The following is a 21807-nucleotide window of genomic DNA, read 5'->3' on the forward strand; positions in this document are numbered from 1 at the left end:
CCACAGATAAGCCATGGAAAAGCTAAAACCACATTAAACGGCCTGTTTTGAAGTTTGTCTTGCCAATAGCTTCAGCCATTGTTTCATTTACAATGCAAGAGGGTTCTGAGCTTCTACAGGGCTGGATGCTACAGTGAGTCGCAGTCAGAGAGTGATGAGATGGGCAAGCTGGTTAGCATTCTAACTTCAGCAGAAGAAAAAAGTGATAGAGCTAGAAGTGAAACAGTGGCATTGCTCCCAACCCCCAGAGACAGTTCTTGGTGGGTAGTTTGATGCCGGACTCGCAACGTTTCTACTAGACTGATAATTAAACTGTTGTTAGCTGTTAGTGTTAATATTAGCTAGGGATAGTAAAACTCCTTCAACCAAGACTTGAATGTCTTAATACTATACAAATACTATAATTAAGTATCCCTCCCAGACTGACCCTCAGTGAGAAAGCAATAGAGAAGACTGCTCAATAAACATAGTGGATTTGCCCAGTGAAACTCTACTGTGGTACTGTGATGACACAGCATGGCAAAATTTCTGTTCATGGGAAAAGTCATGAATCACATCTTGAGAGTTGGAGATTTTTCTTTCCTGTGTCATCTCTTTAGTTCTATACTGTACGTAGTTCATTAATGCTGTATTATGAGTGTGTCAGTCAAAAGGTTTAGTTGCTTTTTTCTGCCAGTTGGGGGCACTATTAACAAACTAACAGACACAATGCAAACACCTCAGTCACCCATCAGTGAGGAATGTGTGCGTTAATAGATTTAAAAAGGCTTTGTTCATGTGTATAATTATCATTAACCATCTTTTAGTGTTTATATGCTGCTTCTAATTGATAAATGAGAGGGTTAAAGGTAAGTGTTTTTCATTTTTCATAAATTATAGCTCCTGCTCAGATATGGCACAGTAGGAGCTTTGTATTTATTTTTTAGGTGTTCTTTTATTCTTACTGATGCTGATTTTGTGTTTTATCTATGAATGTCATCACCATATAAGATTAAGAGTTTGATAGCATCAGCTAACATTAAAATAGCAATACTTTTTAAACACTGAGCTAGCAAACGTCACACCATGCTAACAGTAGTGGGATGCTTAAGATGTTTCACACTCCTCTCTAACAAGAATAGGCTGGTGTGTCTGTTTCTATGCCAGGGTTGGTTGTTATGTAGATACACCCGTAAAGCATTTAGAATTGACTGTGATCATTTCTAGAATTCATTTTATATGGACTTAACTTTTATATGGTCTGCACTCTGAGAACCCAAAACAAAAACACATCTTTTTCATTAAATAGTCACAGTTGTGAAGGTCTGGTGATATTAAACTTCAATTTTCTGTGTTTTTCACTTGTGTTCATAATTGTTCTTCTATCTATTGTTTTTGTCTTTCAAGGCAACTTTGCTAACCATGTCCATAATGTAAAGCTGGTCTGCTGCATTTGTCATCATGAGTTTAATAAGAATTAGCTAGGAAGTAGCAACAAAATAATACTTTGTTTGCCTCTCCAAAAGTATAGTGGCTGTGGTCCACATTGCTCACATATATCAATTCTGAATAAGGTGGTGTATGTGATAGCTCCAAGTTTTTTGAGCTGCTGCACTCACTTTTGTCAAGGTAATGTGGAGCCAGGCAGCCATCTTTCCTCTGACTATATGGCCCCTATAGTGTACACTGTTGTTTCATCTAAAAGTACTCAGTACAGTACAAGAGAGGTGAAGAGAGCTGAAAGTCACTCAGTCAAAGTAAAGTTTGGGTCCTTCAGCAAGGCAGAGAGGTCCCACAGTGTTTGGCCTCTCACCTTTGGTAATGAAGGAGCCATTCCTACTGAGGGCGGAGTCTTTGCTGGAGGTGGAATCACAGCGCAGCAAAGGCTCTGATTCATCAGGGAAGAAGCCTTTGGTGCGGTCCACTGGCGACTGCTCCACACCTATGCCACTGGCCCCGCCCACGCTACTGCCACTGCTGCTACCACCGTTGCTGCCAACGCTGCTGGGGGATTCCAGCGCCTTGTGGATGGGACTGAGGCTTTGGCTTACATTCACTGAGGTCATCAGCTGGTTGATGTCAAACTGTAGATGTGGGGAGAGAGGAAGAAGAGGGGGGAGAAGAACATGAGTGAGCGACAAATCACTGCAAACACACAGGTACATAGGCTAATATTTGCTGCTCATGGAACACATATGCTTCTGTCCCTCATCAATGAAACACTGAATACAATATCACTGCAATGTATCTCCTTGTTGTCTCTCAGCCTCTCAATTAATTTCTTCTCATTCTTTTTTTCCGTCCTCATATCCTACAGCTAAATGCAAACACAGGAAGAAGATGAAAGCAGACAGTGGACATACAAATATATTAGATGCAACATCATACTGTATGTAAGGCTTATATGGAACGGAATAGATTTAACAGTGCCTAAACTAAACATTCATTTGGCCTCAAACTGTGAAAGGTGGAAACCATGATCACTTCCTCTCTTCTTTTAAATTTTTTAAAAATATGTCTTTTATTGAATGGTCTCTCACTGGGAGCGGGAGGTGGTGATGGTCGCTTGCATTTACAATAGGTTCTATGTCTCCAGGGCAGTCTGAATGCTACAGTGAATTGGAAAGTGACGAGACAGGCCGGCCCAGGCTGGGGCTAGCCAGTTAGCATGCTAACTTCAGTAGAAGAAAAAAGTGATCAAACTAGAAGCAAAACATTGCCCTTGCTTTCCCCTGGTGGAGACAGCTCTTAGTGAGCAAAGGAATGAAGTTTGATGCTGAACTCGCAACATTTCTTCTACACTGGTAAGTAAATAGCTGCTAATGCAAACACTGTCTTCGTAACGATAGCAAAACTTTTTAACTAATGCTGAGGAAGTGTGTTAGCAATGCTATTAAGGGCATGTGCACATACTGAGCATATTAAATTCTCTCTTTTTTTTTCATTTAACAGCTCCATCCTTTCTTTTTGATTTCATTTTTCTTAAAATTCTCTTACTTCCTTTCCCCATTGTCTTGTTTGGTTCTTTCACCTTTCATCTCTTTAGCTTCATATCCTGTCTTATCGTCTCATAGTTTCTTATTTATGTGTCCATTTGTCCATTTCTGCCTTTCTAATAAATCCTTTCCCTCCCTTCAGCTTCAACTTTACCTCTGTCACTTATTTTCTCTTCTGTATTTGTTTCCTTCTCTATCCCCAATTCTTGCTTTTTCCCCTCTGTTCATATTTTCCTTCTTTCTCCCGCATCTGTTCAAAGTTTCATCTTTTTTTCTCCCTCAGTTCCATTTTGTCTCAGTTTCTCCCCCTATCTTTTCATCTTCCTCTGTCTCTATCCTCGCTCCTTCCTCTATCGTTACAACCCCCCTTTTCCCCTCCTCACCCTCTCTCTCTTTGGTGTGGTAATGAACCTGTGGTTTGAACCAGTAGTGACTGGTTTGGGGATGAGATCATGAGAGCATGTCTTGTTTTTCACAGCATGAACCCACTCAGGCCTAAAGGTCACAGCAGCATAGAGGTCATTTCATTCACCGCACATACTGGAGATGGAAAATGGAGCTGGGGGAAAATTAGGCCGAAACAACAAACAAACAAAACAAGGGAAAATTTAACTGGGCTAAAGGCTTTTCTTTTCAAGAAAATCCATTTTCATGCAGTGGAGGATTCAGTCTTTTCTGATGGGTTTCAGTATCAGGCCTGATAAATGAGCCTCAACAGGACGTGACACAGAAACCCCAGCGCTGTTCTCTTTCTCTTGTGTTTTCTCTCTCTATTCCATAATGTCTGGGTCACTGGGCTGCAGCGTGACACGACTTACGTGATTCTGACAGAACAAACACGCTCTGTCTCGCTCACAAAGGCATGCATACATGCATGCACAGTAGCATACAGACAAAGTGTGTGTGCACCGTGATGAAGACATGGTGACTTTGACACAGCAGCAGATGCAACTAGAACAAATATTTTTTAAGAGCAGATGTGGATAAGAAAAACACAGGCCCACGAGGGATGACAAATTTAGAATCCTCAAGGGACAGGAAGTCAGTGATGTAAAACACACAAAATCACACTGATTCAACTTTGTGGCATAGACATAAACTTCCAGCAGTTGCTGGTTCTCAGATATTTTGGTTCGAAAAGAAGTGAAATTCTGTTTCGTTTTCAAAAATGTAACTCTTTGGTTATTATTCCTTTATTCAGATTACCATGGGTCTGAATTTACAATCAGTTTGGATTGATCAGTTAGTCTGTTTGTGTTATTGTATGGTGCTTTTACTGTGGTATCAGAATATTTCCTCTACCACTGAAAGTCACACAATAACATAAACAAGCTAACTGATTGAGACAGCGCAAATCAAAATTGCAGCAAATTTTGTACCACTTACATGGGAAACAATGGGAAAACACTTTCAGCTTAGTATTTTTGGGTTTCAAAAAAGCTTAACCTTACTATTTTAGGTTTTTTGTTTTAGTTTGTTATTAGTGCCTCCCCCCAGTTCTGCAGATCCCCCAGGCACATTCAGGTCAGCAGTGTATTGAATCAGTGTTGATGTAATTAAATGGGGGGAGCAGGGGACTATATGATGTACAGGCTGTATGCACTAAGTTACACCGCAGTCACAAACACTATCAGCCCGCTGCTGTGTGAAAAGCTCTGTCCGTTTACTAGAGCAGCACTGCCCACCCAGGTGGAGCACATTGCATGTGTCTGCCACTTTGTCTGAAAATGCCTCACACCACAAGGAATCTGATTTCTTTATGCTGGCAGCTCCATCCTATGAGGATAGGGTCACTGTGATGAAGAACACTACTGCTGTTCCAGAAGGCTCCCAGGCTAACGTGTGTGTGTGTGTGTGTGTGTGTGAGAGAGAGAGAGAGAGAGAGAGAGAGAGAGAGAGAGAGAGAGAAACAGATCAGGCTGAGTTGCTGACTACTCCTGTCAGCACAACACAAGGGCCTGCTGGGGACAGGGGCTTAAACCCACACACACACACACACACACACACACACACACAAGGCACACAGCCAAACACTCACATGTACACACACATACAGAGTCAGCCAGCCAGAATCACTGGCAGAGTTGGCAGACTGCAGCAGTATGAAGGGCACAGGGGACAGAGACACACACAGGGGATACTTTAATTAATTAGATCAAAAAATGTTACAGAACAGTCTCTCACTCAGTTGTAATAACTCCCTAAACAGATGAGCTATTAACTAAGTCGCAGCTAAGATAGGAACTGAGCCCAGTCCCACTGTTAGAAACTCTATGATGTCATTGATCTTCAATGGATAAGTCTGCTCTCAGATTGCATTAACAGCATACTTAATCCACCAGTATGCTCACAAACACATGCAGATAATCTCTCTCAATTACCTTTAAAAGAATCAGTGCAGTTTCTGGGAAACTTTTGTCCTTTTCCCCACAAAGTAATGGATGTGGTTTCATTTTATTATCTTAAGGGGTTCGTTACGCGACTGAAAGGCGTATAATGGGACCTGAATCATAAACACCCAATTAGGGCAAAAATTGCATTTGATTGTGCATAACTGTGGCAGGAAGGGAAAAATGACTACTGTATTTTGTAGGTTTTTGTGCATTCACTTCACAGTGAAGAAGCAGGAAGCACAGAAGGGAAAGAGGAGAGAAGACAGGAGAGCGGATGAAAGACATCTGTGTGAGTGTGTGTGTCCATAAAAGCATTACTAAGATATATGATTTCCCTTTTTACTTTTCTAACCAAGTTTTCACAATGGAACCCAGGAGGTTAAAAAGAAAACCATCCCAAGTTAGGCCATCAATAGTCAGCAGAACAGCTCTAGGTATGTTAATTAGTGCTGAGAGGTCTGAGTGTTGTTTTATCTGAGAGTGAAATGCTGCTGTTCTGCTGCAACTTAAAGGACTGTACTGCGTTTACACAGCTTGTTTTCACAGACCTGGCCATTATATCTGTCAGTTATGGTAGCATTGTACTTTCCGGGTAAATTTCTACACTCACTACGACAAAGTCCAACAGGAAAAGAAATATAAACTGTCAGACAGGTTGTAAACAAGCCAACAGTTTGGTCAGATTAGTGGAACCACTTTTATTTGGAGGTAAAACTGAAAGTGAAATATCATTAACAATTCCTCATTGCTCAGGAAAACCTACTGTGCGCATAACTTGGTAAATATGCTAGATCATGACTATGGGATCCATGTAAAACAAATCCTTCAGTTTGCCAAACTCAACTCAAATCTTATCATCTAATTGCTTTCTTGCCCCATTAGACTTCTTTTCATCAATGCATCCCAATCTCGGTGAGAGCAATTTTATCATTACCTATAAGAATGATGGCCAAAATAAAACACAACAATAAGCAGAAATTATTATTGAATCTGTCACAGCAGCAGAAAGCACATCAACTCAGTTCTTCTTCTTCAGTGCTCCCCCTCACGCAGCTACACAGACTTATACCATAACTCAGCCTTCAGCTGTTGGTCTTGGGCCATCTTCAAAGTCCAATTAGCTGGGCACTTCTTGTTCCAAAACAGAGTGAAATTAAGTTTTTAGGGCCAGAATTCTCAGCATTTGGCCAAGCACTCATTGAGTCATCAGTATCAGTCAACAATCCCATCAACAGACTACGGCTGTATTTTTTGTTACTTTGTGCTTTGGACCAGTAAGAGTAATAGGTACCTTTCAAATAAAAAGTTGCCAAAAATGATTTCAGACCATGTTTGTAAAAAGTATGCTGTGGACATATGGTAATATTGTACCTTCAAACTAATTCCAGCGACAAATATTGGCAAGGAATTCTATCTTGATGTTTAAATCCTACAGAGACATCAGTGTTTATATATATGTATATGTGTATGTGTGTATGTATGTGTGTGTATGTGTGTGTGTATGTGTGTATGTGTGTTTGTGTGTGTGTGTGTGTGTGTGTGTGTGTGTGTGTGTGTGTGTGTGTGTGAGCAAAAAGGTTGCTGAGATATCGACTGATCTTTGAATGATCCCTGAGAAGACCTCAGTACAGTAATTCTTGTATATCCTCAATATACAGTAATTGGTGGAACAAGAACATATCCAGGGATTTAGACCATCATCTGACTTAATGCAGACTTTAAATCAGAGCAGATATCATGACTGATGGCCACAAAAACACAAATACAGACAGGAACAGGAACACAGACTGAGAAAGACCTAATGTCTGCTACAGCAGAACCATCATCCAGGGCACTGTAGGCTTAACATGCTTAACAGGATGATTTACTTTTTGATGTCCCTGTAAGGCAAATGCTTCCTGCAGTATTAGAAACCAGACGTGGCTGACAGAATACTCAGTCATGTGTATCTTGATGATCTTGGTTTCATTTTTGATTTCCTTTTGAAAAGTTGAGGCAGCAGATTCTTCTTTACATTTGTTCAAGGCTTACGAGTTTATTCATTTCATACTAACTAATGGTTTACATTGGTAATTCCATAGTATCCCTATAGTTAAAGTAGTATTCAATGTTCCTAATTTTATATCAAAATCTAACAGCATATATGAAGTGAAGCCTGTGAGTTAGTTCAGGCAGTCAGATGAACTTAACCTACACCCTAGCATCTTCCTGTAGACTCAAGGGAAAGTTATTATTGTCACTCCCCAATCCCTGCTGTGCTCAATGTGGTACTTCCATGTGGGGAGTGATGATGTCAGCTATTACACAGCTATTATACAATACTGTCCATATACATTTGCAAAATAATCCATTCCATGTGAGTTGGTCGGCTGAAATATTGGGTCATGAGAGGAACAGTGATTCCCCATTCACACCTGCAATTTTTCCCTAGTAGTTTCTGTGTGTTTCTGTGCCTTTCTCTGACTTCTACATAACTGTGCAGACATCCTGGACTTTGTGTTGTTAAACAGCAAAGACAGAAGAGCAAAAAAATCATCATCATCTTTACCCTTTGCTGATTCCTTCTGTTTTATACTTCCCTCCGAAAGGCAGCTCCATCTGCTGCAGTCTCCGACATGATGCCTTCATTAGCCATACACAGGAGACTGCTCTTTAATCACTTATTTGTACATATTGATGCCCAGGGCAAGGTACTGCAGTGTAAACACTCATTTTACAAATGAATAAAACATCTTTGGACATAACTGAAGTTGACTATAATCCTTTGAGTTATGTTATTTGAAGAGGGAAAGTGAGATTTTTCAGTGTCTTGTTACTGATTCCTTAAAGATGCTGCTGTGTTGCACAAAATAACACAGATTTTTAGACTTTTTGTTATTTTCCATTTAGAGTGAACAGAAAGGAAATCAGTTGTCACTCTTCTTTCTGGTTTCAACTCAGCAGCAGCTGAGATAAAAATAGAAACATCCATCAGACAGCTGACGCTCAGTTGTTCCAATGGGAGCAGCATCAATACTGTCAATGTTTTTTCCTCTACTGTGTGTTCAATGTCATATATTGGTCTTACATAACGGGGACAATGACATGCTTCCCATAGGTGTACAGTGACCCTGACCTTTTCAAAATTTCCATATGCTGTATGTCTTGCACACAACTTCGCTTTTGTCTTTCACTATAGCTATAGTCAGCTGTCCTCATTCTGATCCACAGTCCTGAACCAGCTTCCTATCAGATTTTAGAGCCTAACATCGGGTGATAAGGCCAGGCTCACATTTGCTGCTCCAGTTCATTCAAAATGTGCTAGATAGGGTTGAGGTCATGGGCTCTGTGCAGACCTGCCAAGTTCTTATGCACCAGTCTGGGAATATAATTTTTTTATGGACTAGGAGGATCCACATTTTGGCCATAGTTTATCTGTCACTCTTGAATTCAGGTTCATAAGGTTCTTAAGTTGTTCCAATTAGAACTGTTCACACTTCCTGTGGTTTCTTTAACACACTGACCTCTCCATAAGGTCACACTGCATTCCCCTCACAAGAACAATTTTATTAACTGCTATCTTATCCACTATCGATTTACTGAGATGGAAAGAAAAAAATCACTGGAGATCATCTGCTGATTAAGCTGTGATGAAATGCAAAATTACAACCAGCTGAGTCAAAAAACTCAGATGGCTAACTGTGCAGTACCAACTCTGCTTCTTTAAAATGACATTTCTGTACAACTGTAGACATGCAACAGTTGAAACTCCACTGCCATTAATAAAAGTAGTGCTCTGAATGAAATGCATTTGCTTTTGCAGTTTAGCTATAGAGAAACATAATTTCTGGTAGACAAGGTTGGTAGCACTGACCTTGGAGAGTGTGGTCAAGAACTTGATACGAATCTCCGGAACATTAGAGGAGAAGGAGAAAGCTGGAGGGAAAGTGGATGATGATGAAGGATCCAGTGTGTCCCCAGTGTTTATGGTTTTCTTTTTTGTGTGTGTGTTCTTAGGGAAATTACAGTATGAGACTGATACCAGGCAGCTCACAAGGGGCCGGTGAGTGAGGTTAGACATGTGAGGTCTTTACTAAATTACAGTCATCCAGCTACATGCATGAACCAGGCTACTTTCAAGTCAGCATGTGAGCAGGTTTGAGAGACTGAAAATGAGACAGTATCGGGTTTTTGTTTGTGAAACTGAACTGCACCATAAAAATAGCTTGGCTCCCGTAAAGGCAATTTATAGAACAGCAAAGACGAGCTAAGGCTAAAGAGATATTTCTGTTTGTTTTCAGTGTACATGCAATACTGAACACAAAGATGATGGTTGATGGTTTGTGGTCAACCACTATTACTGATGAGCTAAAGTTATTAACGCTGATTTTCTGTTTTGACACCAACCACTGGTTCTCATATTGTCAAGGTGAACAAGGTCATACATGGTCAGCTAAATATCATCTAAGTATGTATAAAGCAATTGTTAAAAATTATTTAAAAAAATGTTGATTAGATATTGTTACATTTTGACATGCACTAAAAATGAAACAATATTTTTACATGTAGATAGGTATTTCTTCTTAAGTTTTTTCCTTTTTTTATTAAAAGTACCAGTATCACAAGGAAAAGATATTTAGATGCCTGAAAACCTGGACCAAGGTCTGAAACATCATGATTGACAGCTGGTATTGGCTGCCAATAATTCTGGCAGGTGAACAGGCAGGACTTCTGCACTGACTCTGGTTCCAAATGATGGCACCAGCACAAGACAGCAGTGCTCATATTATTTTGGATGTGGAGACACGTCATCCATCTTTATATATCATCACTGGTCCAATCTAATACATCTCAACCAACAGAATAGTAACTGAATTAACAAGTTTAAAATGTCCCATTGTGCTGTCATCTGTAGCTTGCAGTTTGCAGTCTGTACCTCACAAGTAACACTGAAAACTTACTCAGACCTCTGAACAGTAAGAGTAATTACTGTTTAAACATCAAATCATTCTCCTAAACTGAGCTGTTGCTTTATTGTGAGGAATGCAGCTGAACCACAGGGACTAGCTTCAGAGGGACACACCAGAAAGCTTTCCCCACAGATTAGATTTCAGTGGGGGAGAGATGCAGAGAACGGAGTGTACTACAGCTTGTGCCAGTGATGTTGACAGAGCTGCATGCAGAAGATGTGGAGACAGGAAAGGTCACACTTATTTTCCTGATACACATCTGAATAAAACTGTTAATCAAATTTAAAAACAGGGAACGCCAGTATTAGAACGTCTTGCCCTAAAGTTCCATCATCCATCCGGCCTACCTGCGGGTTGTCCTCCATGACACAGCGGATCTTCTCCACCACATCGATGCGGCGCTGTCGGTGCAGGGCGTTGATCAGCTTGGCCAGATTGGCGTCACCATCCCGGATGGTCCAGTGCTGCAGCGCCGCATATGCCCGCTCGTGATCCGACGAGTAGCCGTTGGAGAAGGCAGCCACCTCGCGCTCTGTGGCATTAGCTAACGACTGATAGATGTCAATCCACTGGGTGCCCACGTGGGCTGCCACCAGCTTTAGGATATCCACCCCTGAGCAGAAAGACAGAGGGAGAGAGAGGTTAGAGAACTGAAGCTTAAAGGTGAAAGAAGAGGGCTTGTCATCATTTTTCAACCACTTATAAGCCATTCATTGCAAAAAAGGAAAGAAAATGAGACTCCAATGTTTGCAATGTTTCCTCCTAATTGAACAGTATAGGGCATCAGCTGTGAACTGTGTTAACTAACAGGATGCCACAGCAAACAAATTGCTTCATGTCTAACTAAGTGACCCCAATGCTATGCTCCTTACAAAACACCATCTTTTTCTGACAATTACACTGAACATCTATAAGTATCTAAGTTTCTGGAATGATTGTGTGATTACATATAGGTTTAGCTTGTGCATCTGTCAAATATCACTCACTCCATCTTCTACTATTAAGCTGCTGTACCAAGTGAATTTCATCAGGATCAATAAAGTTTCATCTCATCTCTCTAAACTCTTATCTCATGTGCATGTCCGCATCATAGCACATAGAGAACACTCATTCCAAATGGTTTCAAGATAAACCTAAGTGGCCATGAGATGATTTGCAGGGCAGGAAAGAAGACAAAATATACTTGGTATGCACAAAATAATATATTTTTTGACTATGACTTTTTTCCTATGGATTCTTGCAAAAAACTGGATACTTTGACCTCTTCAGGCATCCAAAAATATTCAAATGAAAGCGTCTGACTCAGGAAAAATCACACCTTGCTGGAAATACTCCATGTGACATTTATTCACAAACACACTTTGCTTCATTTTTAAAGTTATACATTTGGACGCGCCGATCTAGAGGTACTGCATCTGCAAGATGGTCTTTCTATTATTTAAAGTGATACTCCATTAATTTTACATGTCAAGGTCAAGTAAGCAAGTCCGTGGCTCTGAGGGAGCTTTGTCAAGTCTGAGAAAATTATTCAAGTGTCATCACCTAAAGTAATCTCCTCTTTGGCTTGGAGACAATAAACTTATTGATAGAACCGGTCTTATGACCTGGAGGCCTGGAGTTTGAACGATTGAGTTACATCACAGTGATAATGAAGCATGACCCATGCTAGGGACGAAAAGTCAAGATATCTTTGCCTCTGCTGCACCATTTTGTAAGTCCCCTTTGGTCCAAACTGAATAGACCTACTGGATGTATTGCCATGAAATATGGTACATATATCCATGGTGGATGTATCTTGTGGATTTTTGTGATCCCATGACCTCTCCTCTAGCCCCACCATGAGGATAAAATTTGTGGTTCTGAGTGAAATATCTCAGCAGCTGTTGGATGGATTTCCATGAGATTTGGTACAAACATCCATGTCCCCATCAACAGGAAAGACAGTAACTATGATGAACCCTTAATTTTTTACCTAGTGCCACCATAAGGCCGAAACCTAAATTTGTCCAATACTGGGAATTATTTGAGTGACTGAAATCACAGGACTCTTTCAGACATAAAGGTTGTAAACTGAGTCAAGAGACCAGTGTCAGTACACATGCTAGAGCAATCCATGCAGTGCAACAGGTTCACTTCTTAACCAACATCTCAGCTTTCCACATGCATGCTCAGGATTACATCCCAAATACACACACAAACACACAGGGTGATGCAAGAGCCAGTGTGTTGTGACATCCGTCTGGGATCTCCCTGGATAAGCTGGAGCAACCTTGTATTTTAATATGTATAGACACACACCTGCTGTGGTGTGAAGGAAGTGGTGAAATACACTCATGTTGAGGACAGACAGCTGTTGAGCCACTGCTGCTCCTGGTAAGAGAGCGCTCTGATTCTCTAAAGCTTTTGCAAACACGTCAGGTTTGAACTCGCAATAATCGATCACAGGAAAGAATAGGCGTGCAGAGATTTATCATTTCAGCATCCCGTGAGCCGCAATCTACCTTTGAACAGAACTCACACAGAGGAGAGATCAACATTCTCAGTAGAACAGCATGTTTCCATCCTTTTTTTATATTTCATGCTTGCTTAAATTAAGTTCACACCACCGACTTTCAAGGAAAACCAGGCCTTGAATGCAAAAGTCACATGGACTCACACAAGTGTTAAGTTGTGCAACCAGTACAAGAGGTCAAAGATTTTATGGCTAAGCATGTTGAACTGATGGACCTGTCAACACTTTATGTTATTTAAGCGATGCCCATACCAGCTGAGTGTAACTGAGGAAATACCACAACAGAGGCAAGATTTTATCTTGCCTTGAATCTTTTTTTTCATGGTACATGGGGGTCTTATGTTAGTGACACCGTTAAATATCTTAGATTTCTTAGATTTTGTTTCTTCAGACCACACTTATAAAATTAATAATACAACATTTAGTTTGAAAGAGCAAGGTCTCTCAATTTTTCAGGATAATCTTTACTGCTCCCAACTACATCAACAGAAATAGCTGCTTACTAAGCCATTTTCTACATACTTGGTGTCTGTATCCCCGTCACATAAGGTGACAGGTAGAAAGCAGCAACAACAGTTTCAACACGTACAGTCATTCAGGAGGCTGTAACATGCTGTTCAGGTTAAAGTGCATCACATACACTGCCACCAAAATCACTGGTCTTCCATCCACCCACCTCTTAGGTCTCAGTAACATGGTTCAAGTTTTACTTATCTGAAAGAGCACAGTGTGTTTCCTATATCAATACTCCACTGATATTTTTTTTTTAATTTCCATGTTATGCTTACAGAATGACTTTGAGACATGACTCTTCTATTAGTATTTTAACTGTAAGTGTGTCGCAAGACATGCATGCATCTCAACACCGTCCTTCGTGATCTCTCTCGTGACACACCTATCACCACTTGGCAGTTCCTCTCTACCAATGATATGAATTTTTCTCGAGGAGCTCTCCTTCTCAAGCATTCTGCTGCCTGTTCAGACTCTCTCTGCTCCACTTCCCCTCAGACTGTTATGCAACTTGACAGTGACTCGGCTGGAAACATAAACGCTGACTCATCTGTTTGCCAAGCAAAGAATATAGTGGCTCCCTTGTTTTGTTTGACACAGAGAATCTAATGCTGATCCTACCCAAGCTTTTGTCATGCATGTATACAGGTTTATATGGTTATAACTAAACGGTGGTGCGTGTTTGATATGTATGAAGTATGTCTCGTCAGAGAGTTTAACGTGAGAGGAAAAAAATTTTATGGCTCTGCCACATTGCAGAAGTAGGTTTGTGGTGATTATTATTATTATTTGATTACATCAAAAGGCATCTCTTGACCTAATTATCTGATTGAGTTTTTGTGTGTGTGTTTCTTCAAGGTGTATTTCACATATCAACTGATCCTCTTTTTCTGGTCCTCTAATTAGATAATCAACAGTATCTAGACTATATACTGAACTATTGTGAGTGCTTGTTTATATAAATGCTTAATGAAGGACCAAAATCACTGTATCAAGTACAGTATATATTGAATAAACCAGCAGTAAGACTTATCAATGCCCTGCATCCTCTCCTGTTCAGGTGTGCAGATATATCTTCATAATACTGATTTAAGTTGTAATAACAACTGCCACGTATCCACCATACCTTGAAATATGGGCACAGATTCCACTTATTCCTTTCACTGAAGTGGTGTTTGTGAGCATTAGCAGTATGCTACATGTGTCTTCACTTTTTTTACCTTACGTTACCTTAAAGAAAATGTTAAACATTTTAGTAAATGTTCTGATTTGCTTTTTTGCTTAAAGTTCATGAGAAGATTGCTACCACTCCACTGTACGGTAAATATGAAGCCACCACCAGCAGCAGGTTAGCTTAGCTTTGCACAGGGGTTGCAGGTGGAAAACAGCTAGCCCAGCTGTGTGTGAAGGTAGCAAAATCTGTGTGATGCATTTTTTCATTAGGGCCCATTAGGGCTTTGGTTGGTTTGGTATTAGATAAATTTTTTGTTCAGATTTAGGAAATGGAAAACACGGAACAACAGAAAAACAAACTTTGTCACAACACTGGTCCTTGTGCTAAGCTAAAGTAGCTGGCTGTATTTCCCATATTGAAAAACTTCTCTTTTAAACAGGACAGTGTGATCATGGCCCTGACGAATGGGAGGACAATGTGAAGAATTCACCTAACCATATTTTACCTCCTTGTACTACATGGCTGTTATACTTCCAGAGCATACACACTGAATTTATTCCTCCACTTTTGATAAGGCTGATCCCTGATTAACGTCCACTGTAGCAAACACGCTAAGTGCATTAATCCAGGATGATTCAGAGAGACTGGACGAAAGAGATTACATGGATATAAGCCAGTGGTAGATATTCATGGTTTGACACACACATACACTCAATCACGTGTACACAAATGTATACACACAGAAATGGAAGCACACACAAGCTGAGAGCCAAGTATAAATATGCATGTGAAGTCTGCGCACATGCTAAGACAGACATCCTGACGTGCCAGATATAATACATGCATGCAACCCCCTTACACACATTCTCCGCCACAAAAAAAAACCCTCACGTGAGCCCTAACCTTAACCTTTATCCAACCTAAACCAACCTTCAAACTGTCCTAAATTTAAACTATCCTAAGTTTTAATCTTTACTTTAATCATAAAACTATATCTAATCTTAACCTAAAACCAGAGCCCTAATCCTAAACTGGCTCTTTAAAGAAGTGAAAACCAGCTTTGTTTGACCTCATTTTGCAAAGTGTTCTTACTCTAAAATGGTTTAAAATTCAAAGGTAAAGAAAAACACACACACACACACACACACACACATGCGTGTGCCCCTACTCCTGCTAAAGATTAATAAACTTGCGTGAATCCTAGAGGGACCCAGGACCTCGCGTGCCAGCCTTCTGGGCCGGGAGCTTGTCGACTCTCATCCACCTCGCTGGCCATAACAGAGAGAGGCAGAAGAGAAATCCTCCTGCTCTGCACGCCTCACTGCCATTGGTAGCTGGCCACGTTTGAATGACCTATATAAGTCTCGTGATGACTCAGTATGTCAGCCTGCAGATGTGTTTATGTTTGCAAGGGAAGTAGTTGCATCAAGAGCTTGTGTGTATTAGAGTGTGTGCACTCATCCCTACATTATATGTAGACTTGTAAGCTCGTAAAAACCATCAAAAATTGAAATGTCAAACAACAGCTACTTGCTGTTAGTTGCTGGTATTTATAGAAAACTGACATGTCAAGCTGTCATATGAATTACAACATAGCTGCCTAGCAGGGACAAACTGTGCTATCCTGAGGGTGCATCATGGCAGGCGAGTGTCATTTTTGCATGTATTACAGCAAATAATGAGACAGTTTTTGTTGACATTTGTGGTGTTGGAATTAACACTAAAGTGTCATGTCCCATCCAAGACTTATGTGTTGAAAATGACTCATCCTTTTTGGTGATGCAGGCAATAATGACTTCTGTTGTGACACTAATTACTTTGTCAAAGTATCTTCCATCAGCTATCTTCCACTTATGTTGTAAAGTAGTAATAAAAAGTTTAGGGGGTTAAAATTTTTAATCAGCAAATTCTTCCTTTTGAAAACACCAAGTAAAGAAGGTCAGCGCTCTATAGAAATGATCGTGGTAGTTCAGAATCTGAAATGTTTGTGTGAGGCTGTGTGGGCTTTTAATATCCCGAATCATTCAGTGTTCAGTATTTCATATTATGGTAACATTTAGCTCTTCATAAGGAGAAATATTAGCATGCTAATTTCAGTAGAAGGAAAAAGTGATAGAACTAGAAGCAAAACATTGCCGTTGTTTTCCACTGTTGGAGACAGCTGTTTGTGAGTAAATACATAGAGTTTGATGCATTTCTTCTAAACTGGTATGCAAACAGCTGTTTATGCTAACAACTATGTAGCAACAGCCAAACTTACACGTAGCTCCTTAAAGCTAAAAATGCTAGTTGTAAAAATGTTAACATTCTAAGGTTTAGTTACTCTGCTAACATTCAAATAATTAGCACTAAACACAGAGCTGAAGCTGATGGGATATCTTAACCAAAGTATGGGGCAAAAGTCAGGGGTTCACCAGAGATACTGTGAATGCCTGAACAAAATTGTATTTTCAAGCTATCCGATAGCTTTCTGTTGACATGTTCTGTTTGCCAGTTCCGGCTTCTCAAATGTGAGAATCTTTTTTCATCATTTTAAATAGAGATCTCAAGTGCAATGACAACAAGAACCAACAACCAACAACAAAAAGCAAGCGTGACTATAAAAATCCACATGTAAGACACACATCTGTCACTTTCTCTATCACAGCTAACTGAACTATAGCCAGTCTTGCACAGTTGCATCGGGATAACAAAAAGTTTCTGCCCCAGGAGAGGAGGCATGGCAAACTACAATAAGTATGCATGGGGATGGTATCAGAGATAACTGAATTCATGGCTGAGATCTTTTTAGCCTTTCCAACACATCAAATGGAAAACTGTGGTTGGCCATAATAGAACCTTTTAATATCTGTGCATTATCCATGACAGTCTTGATTCTTATTTAAGGTACAGTGAGGTTTTGCTCAAATTAAACACGAAAAATGGTTACGTGAGGAAAAAAAATCCTCTGAATCCAACAGATGGTCTCACCTCTGTACTGTGTTATTGTGTGTAACATGATGTGAAGCAGGGTGCTGTGTGCGTCAGCATCTTTACAAATACCATTCTGTTAATCACATCACATAGTACTCTCAGGTTCATTCCAATTTAGAAACACACAATGTTAAATTGGTGCTATGTGTGCGGGAGCGCAACAGGCGCTGTGTACCTCCAACCAGGCAACAACACCCCCCCCAAGCTCTGCTCTTCACAATCAATCCCAGGCTGAACTGAGAGCAGGCTACCCCAGCCCACCCTGGTACCACACAGCACAGTATATTCTAACACGTGGCTCCCTGCTGGGCTTGGATGTGGAACTTGGCATTATTAGCGGTGTGGATGTTTAACGAGAGAGGATGGTGGGCAGGTAGAATGTTGTTTTCCTTCATGTTTTCCTCTACAATCTGCATCTTACTTTGGAAATATATGTTGTAAATAACATGGCGGTGACCACACGAAGCGCAACCTGCCTCTGTCTGATGTGCTCTTAAAGGACTCTAATGGTGTTTTTCCACGTTTATGACCATTAACTGCAATGCATGCACTCTACATTATTGCTGAACATTTTCCAAAGATTTAGGATTGATTTACTACCTTCAAGGCTGCCAGTGGTTTTCATCAAATCAAAATCAACTTGCAGACATTTTAATACTTTTACTAGATCAGGCAAGCTCATTTTGTTGTCCTATTTTTTGTCTATATTGCTTTAGTTACAGATTGCTGCTGGCCATTGTCGTAAGTATGTTGAAAAGTTGCATTATTTGATGCGTATCATTGGCCACACCAAACGCTATGATCAAGTAGTCAAGATATGCCAGCTTGGAAGTGCTGATCCTGGACGGGAATGAGATAATACTGCTGCTTTACTGGAGCATTACATGCATGAATGCTGGCTAATAGGACAATGCTGTATCATGATGTGTCAGCAATAGGCTGGGTGTTTTGGGTGTTTTATACATCATTGCCGTTTGTTGACCTTTCGCGCATTATTGCATTTTAATGAGACATTAAATCTCGGTCTAAAATCTGAGATAACAAGATAAAAAATTTGTCAGCTTGATAACTTTCCAGAGTTGTCTGTGAGTATTACAAACCTTTGTGTGGTGTTCTGGCATCTGATAAGCCTTTAAACTCATGGATCTGTTACTCAAAGTGGATTTCCCAGATCACTTTTCATTGTCTCTCTAATGCACTTAGCTATTGGCTTATCCAATTTGGTTAACAGACTGAAAAAAGTAAAATCACCAGCACGGTCCATCAAGGCTTCAGAATGCTCAAGACGAACACCTCTAAAGCCAAAAGGGTTGAAATCTGGCCACATGCAAAAGCGAGCACAAAAAGTTATCCAAGCCTCCTCTAGGATGCATCTCAATGCCTCTTTGACCTCTCTTCAACAATTTTGTATTTCTTGTGTGTCTTTGTAGTCTTGATAAGATGAATAAGTAATTATAAGGGCGCGCACCTGAATGCATTTGTGGTGTCACACTTGGCTGTACAAACGAAAATTCATAGATGTTGTTGTTGTTGTACAAAAATTTAGGGCAAAGATGGGTACAACAGCAAGGTCAGCTTATTGTAGCCTCAAGCTAACCTTTATAAAACATTTTTGTGATTCCCTTGTATTTAATTTGACTTCTGCACCCTCATTTCAGATAAACAAATAAGTCTTTCAGATCCTGTGCAATAAAAATCTGGCCCATGGCCCTGGAAAGCCCCATTTAGTCCTGCCGTGAAGGAGTAGCAGTTTTCACCACTTCCTGACCGCCTCTGAGCAAATGCCAAGTACTGTATGTGTGCGATCTGTGCTTTGACATTTCCCTTTCTTTTTTCCTTTATTGCCCAAGTGTTTTAACTGCTCTAGTAAAGGGGCATTACAACCTTCAAGGGGAGCCAGCCACGCACCTTGGAAGGATTAAGAAGCTGTTTTGTTTTATGTTCCAGAGAGTAAATAGCAGTGTAAAATGGCTGTTTGGGTTGCATGTGCATACGTACATCTCCATGTAAATGCATACACATGGGCACAGGATTACTCACCCAATCAGGAGAACACACATGCACACATGCACACAACACACACACACACACACACACACACACACATACATCTAAACATCTAATTTCAACTAGTTATGTTTCACATTTCTGGCAGTGGCACAGTACAAGGCATTGGTGATAAACACAAGCATCATTATAAACATTCTTTCAGCAGATCATATAATGCACATTGTTGGGGGAAACACTGTGCATTCAAGTTCTTGAGGGGACTGCATGTAAGTTTTCTCTCTCGCCAAACGTGTTTTCTCACCTGGAGTGTTGGGTGGTGGGCATGATGCTATTGTGCTGCTAAAATTGTCACTCCTTGCATACATGAGAAGCCTAGTAAAAGCAGCAATAACTGTTAATAACATCAATTAACTTATGTGCATAAGAAAGAGGAAGACATTTGTATCAATTACTATAAATGAGAAACTGCTTGCTACCTAACCACACCTTAACTGTAGAGATAGTTAATAAAACACTTATATAAATAGTTTTTGTAACAGATATATAGAGTTCTGCAAGACAATGACAAATACCTGTTCTGTCCAGTTTAAAAGCCTGTAGAGATTTGTGCGCACCTGGTGTGTAACACAATCCAGGTGTCCTATGACATCTAATCTGCAGGGCACAGGTTGTTGCTGCCAGTTTTCTCACTAATGATTTGATTACTGTGGTTAGTTGCACTGCTTTAAAGTATAGCCATTTTCTAAAAAAAATTAAGTTGATTGGTGACACATTTGGATTACAGCAAAACAACACTGAAGCACAGTTAAACATAATTCTTTTTTTTTCTTTTTTTTGGCCACTTGAGGGCAGTGGAACAACCTGTAAACACAACACTGTCATGGTATCAACATATAAAGTTGTTGTGCCAAACTTTAGAAAGCAATTACCTATTTTCAAATCCAGCAGACTAAGATCACTGTTAACATTCAACTTAAATTGTGCCTTCAGCTCTCCACCGATGCCTTGCTTCACTCTTTCGCCAGCTAGTTGCTAACTTGGTCCATCTACTATTTGCTATTTGGTGGGTGCTGGATGTCAGGGCACACAGCTGACATATCAGCTTTTTCGCTGAAAATAGCTGCCTGCTGCTGGAAAAGAGGCTGATGAGATAAGTGAGAGTGAATTTAAATAGTAAAGGTGTAGGCCATAAAACCAAAACAATGAGCTATAAGATGATAAATTGATCCATAAGAACTGAGAGGAGCTGCAGTTGGATGATAATTCTCTGTGGGTTCACCCCCATCTTTCACATTACATTTGATCCACTGTTAATATAAGAAATAGAAATTAGAGTCAGTGAGTCAGTGACACCACAGCAAAATGTGTTATTAACCACCCAGCTAAATTTGAATGATTAAAAAAATCTGTAAATATATAAAATTAGGTTTCAAAATCATGACAAAATGAGGAGCACTCTCTGCTCTGAGAGACTGGGGGCGTGTTCGGTGAAGGCGCCAAAACCTTGCTCACTCTGATGGTGCAGTACAGTGACAGCTAGCACCCTATTAGCATCCTGTTAGCAACCTATTCCATTCATGTTTGAGCCACCAGAGCCAGAGTCAAATTCAGAGCCTGAGGACAATTTCTTATTGATTTGGAATGTGGAGAAGTTATATTTTTCATTTTTTGTTGATCAAATGGCCTGACTGTCTTTCAAGGACTCAAGGAAACAAGTGGCACCATTGACACAGTCACATTACTGATGTTTACTGATTATATTGATATCACACTAATAATAAACTAATATTGTGCTAGAGACAAATCTCTGAATTTGCTTTACACAGACCTTAAGTAAAATTGGCCTCTTGATTAGGCATGTGAAATCAGTTTAACTGCAATAAGCATTGATGCAAACCTAGTTGATATTTTGCATAACAGCATACAGTTCATGTACTTGATCTTTAATCTATTCTCAAAGTTATTTACAATGTACTTGTCGCTGACTACATCTCTCTTTGTCAGGCATCCTGCGTACCTAAGTATCTGGGCTAACAAGGGCTGCTAGGTAATGGCAGGGAAACCCTGGCATGGTTAGGCAGCAACAGTACAACACCACCACCACCACCCCCCACACACTCGTACGCACACATACTCACACACAAACTCCTGCCCTATCTCACTCTCTCTCTTCATTTCCTTCTCTATATATCTTTTTGTCACCGTGTAAGAGATCTGATTGACCCACTAATGTGCCTTGCCAACCAAACAACAACCCTGATGCAGCTAAAACCAGATTATTCCAGTTCTCTGTGGTCAGTCACTGAGGGAG

The 21807-nt window shown here is 40.2% G+C and overlaps 2 protein-coding genes across 2 annotated transcripts in view; one reads left to right on the forward strand and one right to left on the reverse strand.

Moving 5' to 3' along the window:
- slc5a6a (solute carrier family 5 member 6a) overlaps positions 1-21807 on the forward strand; it is a 558624-nt gene that overhangs the window by 10948 nt on the left and 525869 nt on the right. The window lies entirely within an intron of this gene.
- The window catches only part of tnfrsf21 (tumor necrosis factor receptor superfamily, member 21), a 41771-nt gene that overhangs the window by 2511 nt on the left and 17453 nt on the right, over positions 1-21807 (reverse strand). Inside the window, exons 4-5 of the mRNA XM_018703431.2 lie at positions 10665-10930; positions 1793-2063 (exon numbers count right to left, since the gene is read on the reverse strand). Of these exons, the coding sequence (XP_018558947.1) occupies positions 1793-2063; positions 10665-10930 (537 nt within the window). The remainder of the gene's footprint in view (positions 1-1792; positions 2064-10664; positions 10931-21807) is intronic.

This window comes from Lates calcarifer, linkage group LG7_1 (assembly GCF_001640805.2).
Source record: "Lates calcarifer isolate ASB-BC8 linkage group LG7_1, TLL_Latcal_v3, whole genome shotgun sequence".
Taxonomy (NCBI): domain Eukaryota; kingdom Metazoa; phylum Chordata; class Actinopteri; family Centropomidae; genus Lates; species Lates calcarifer.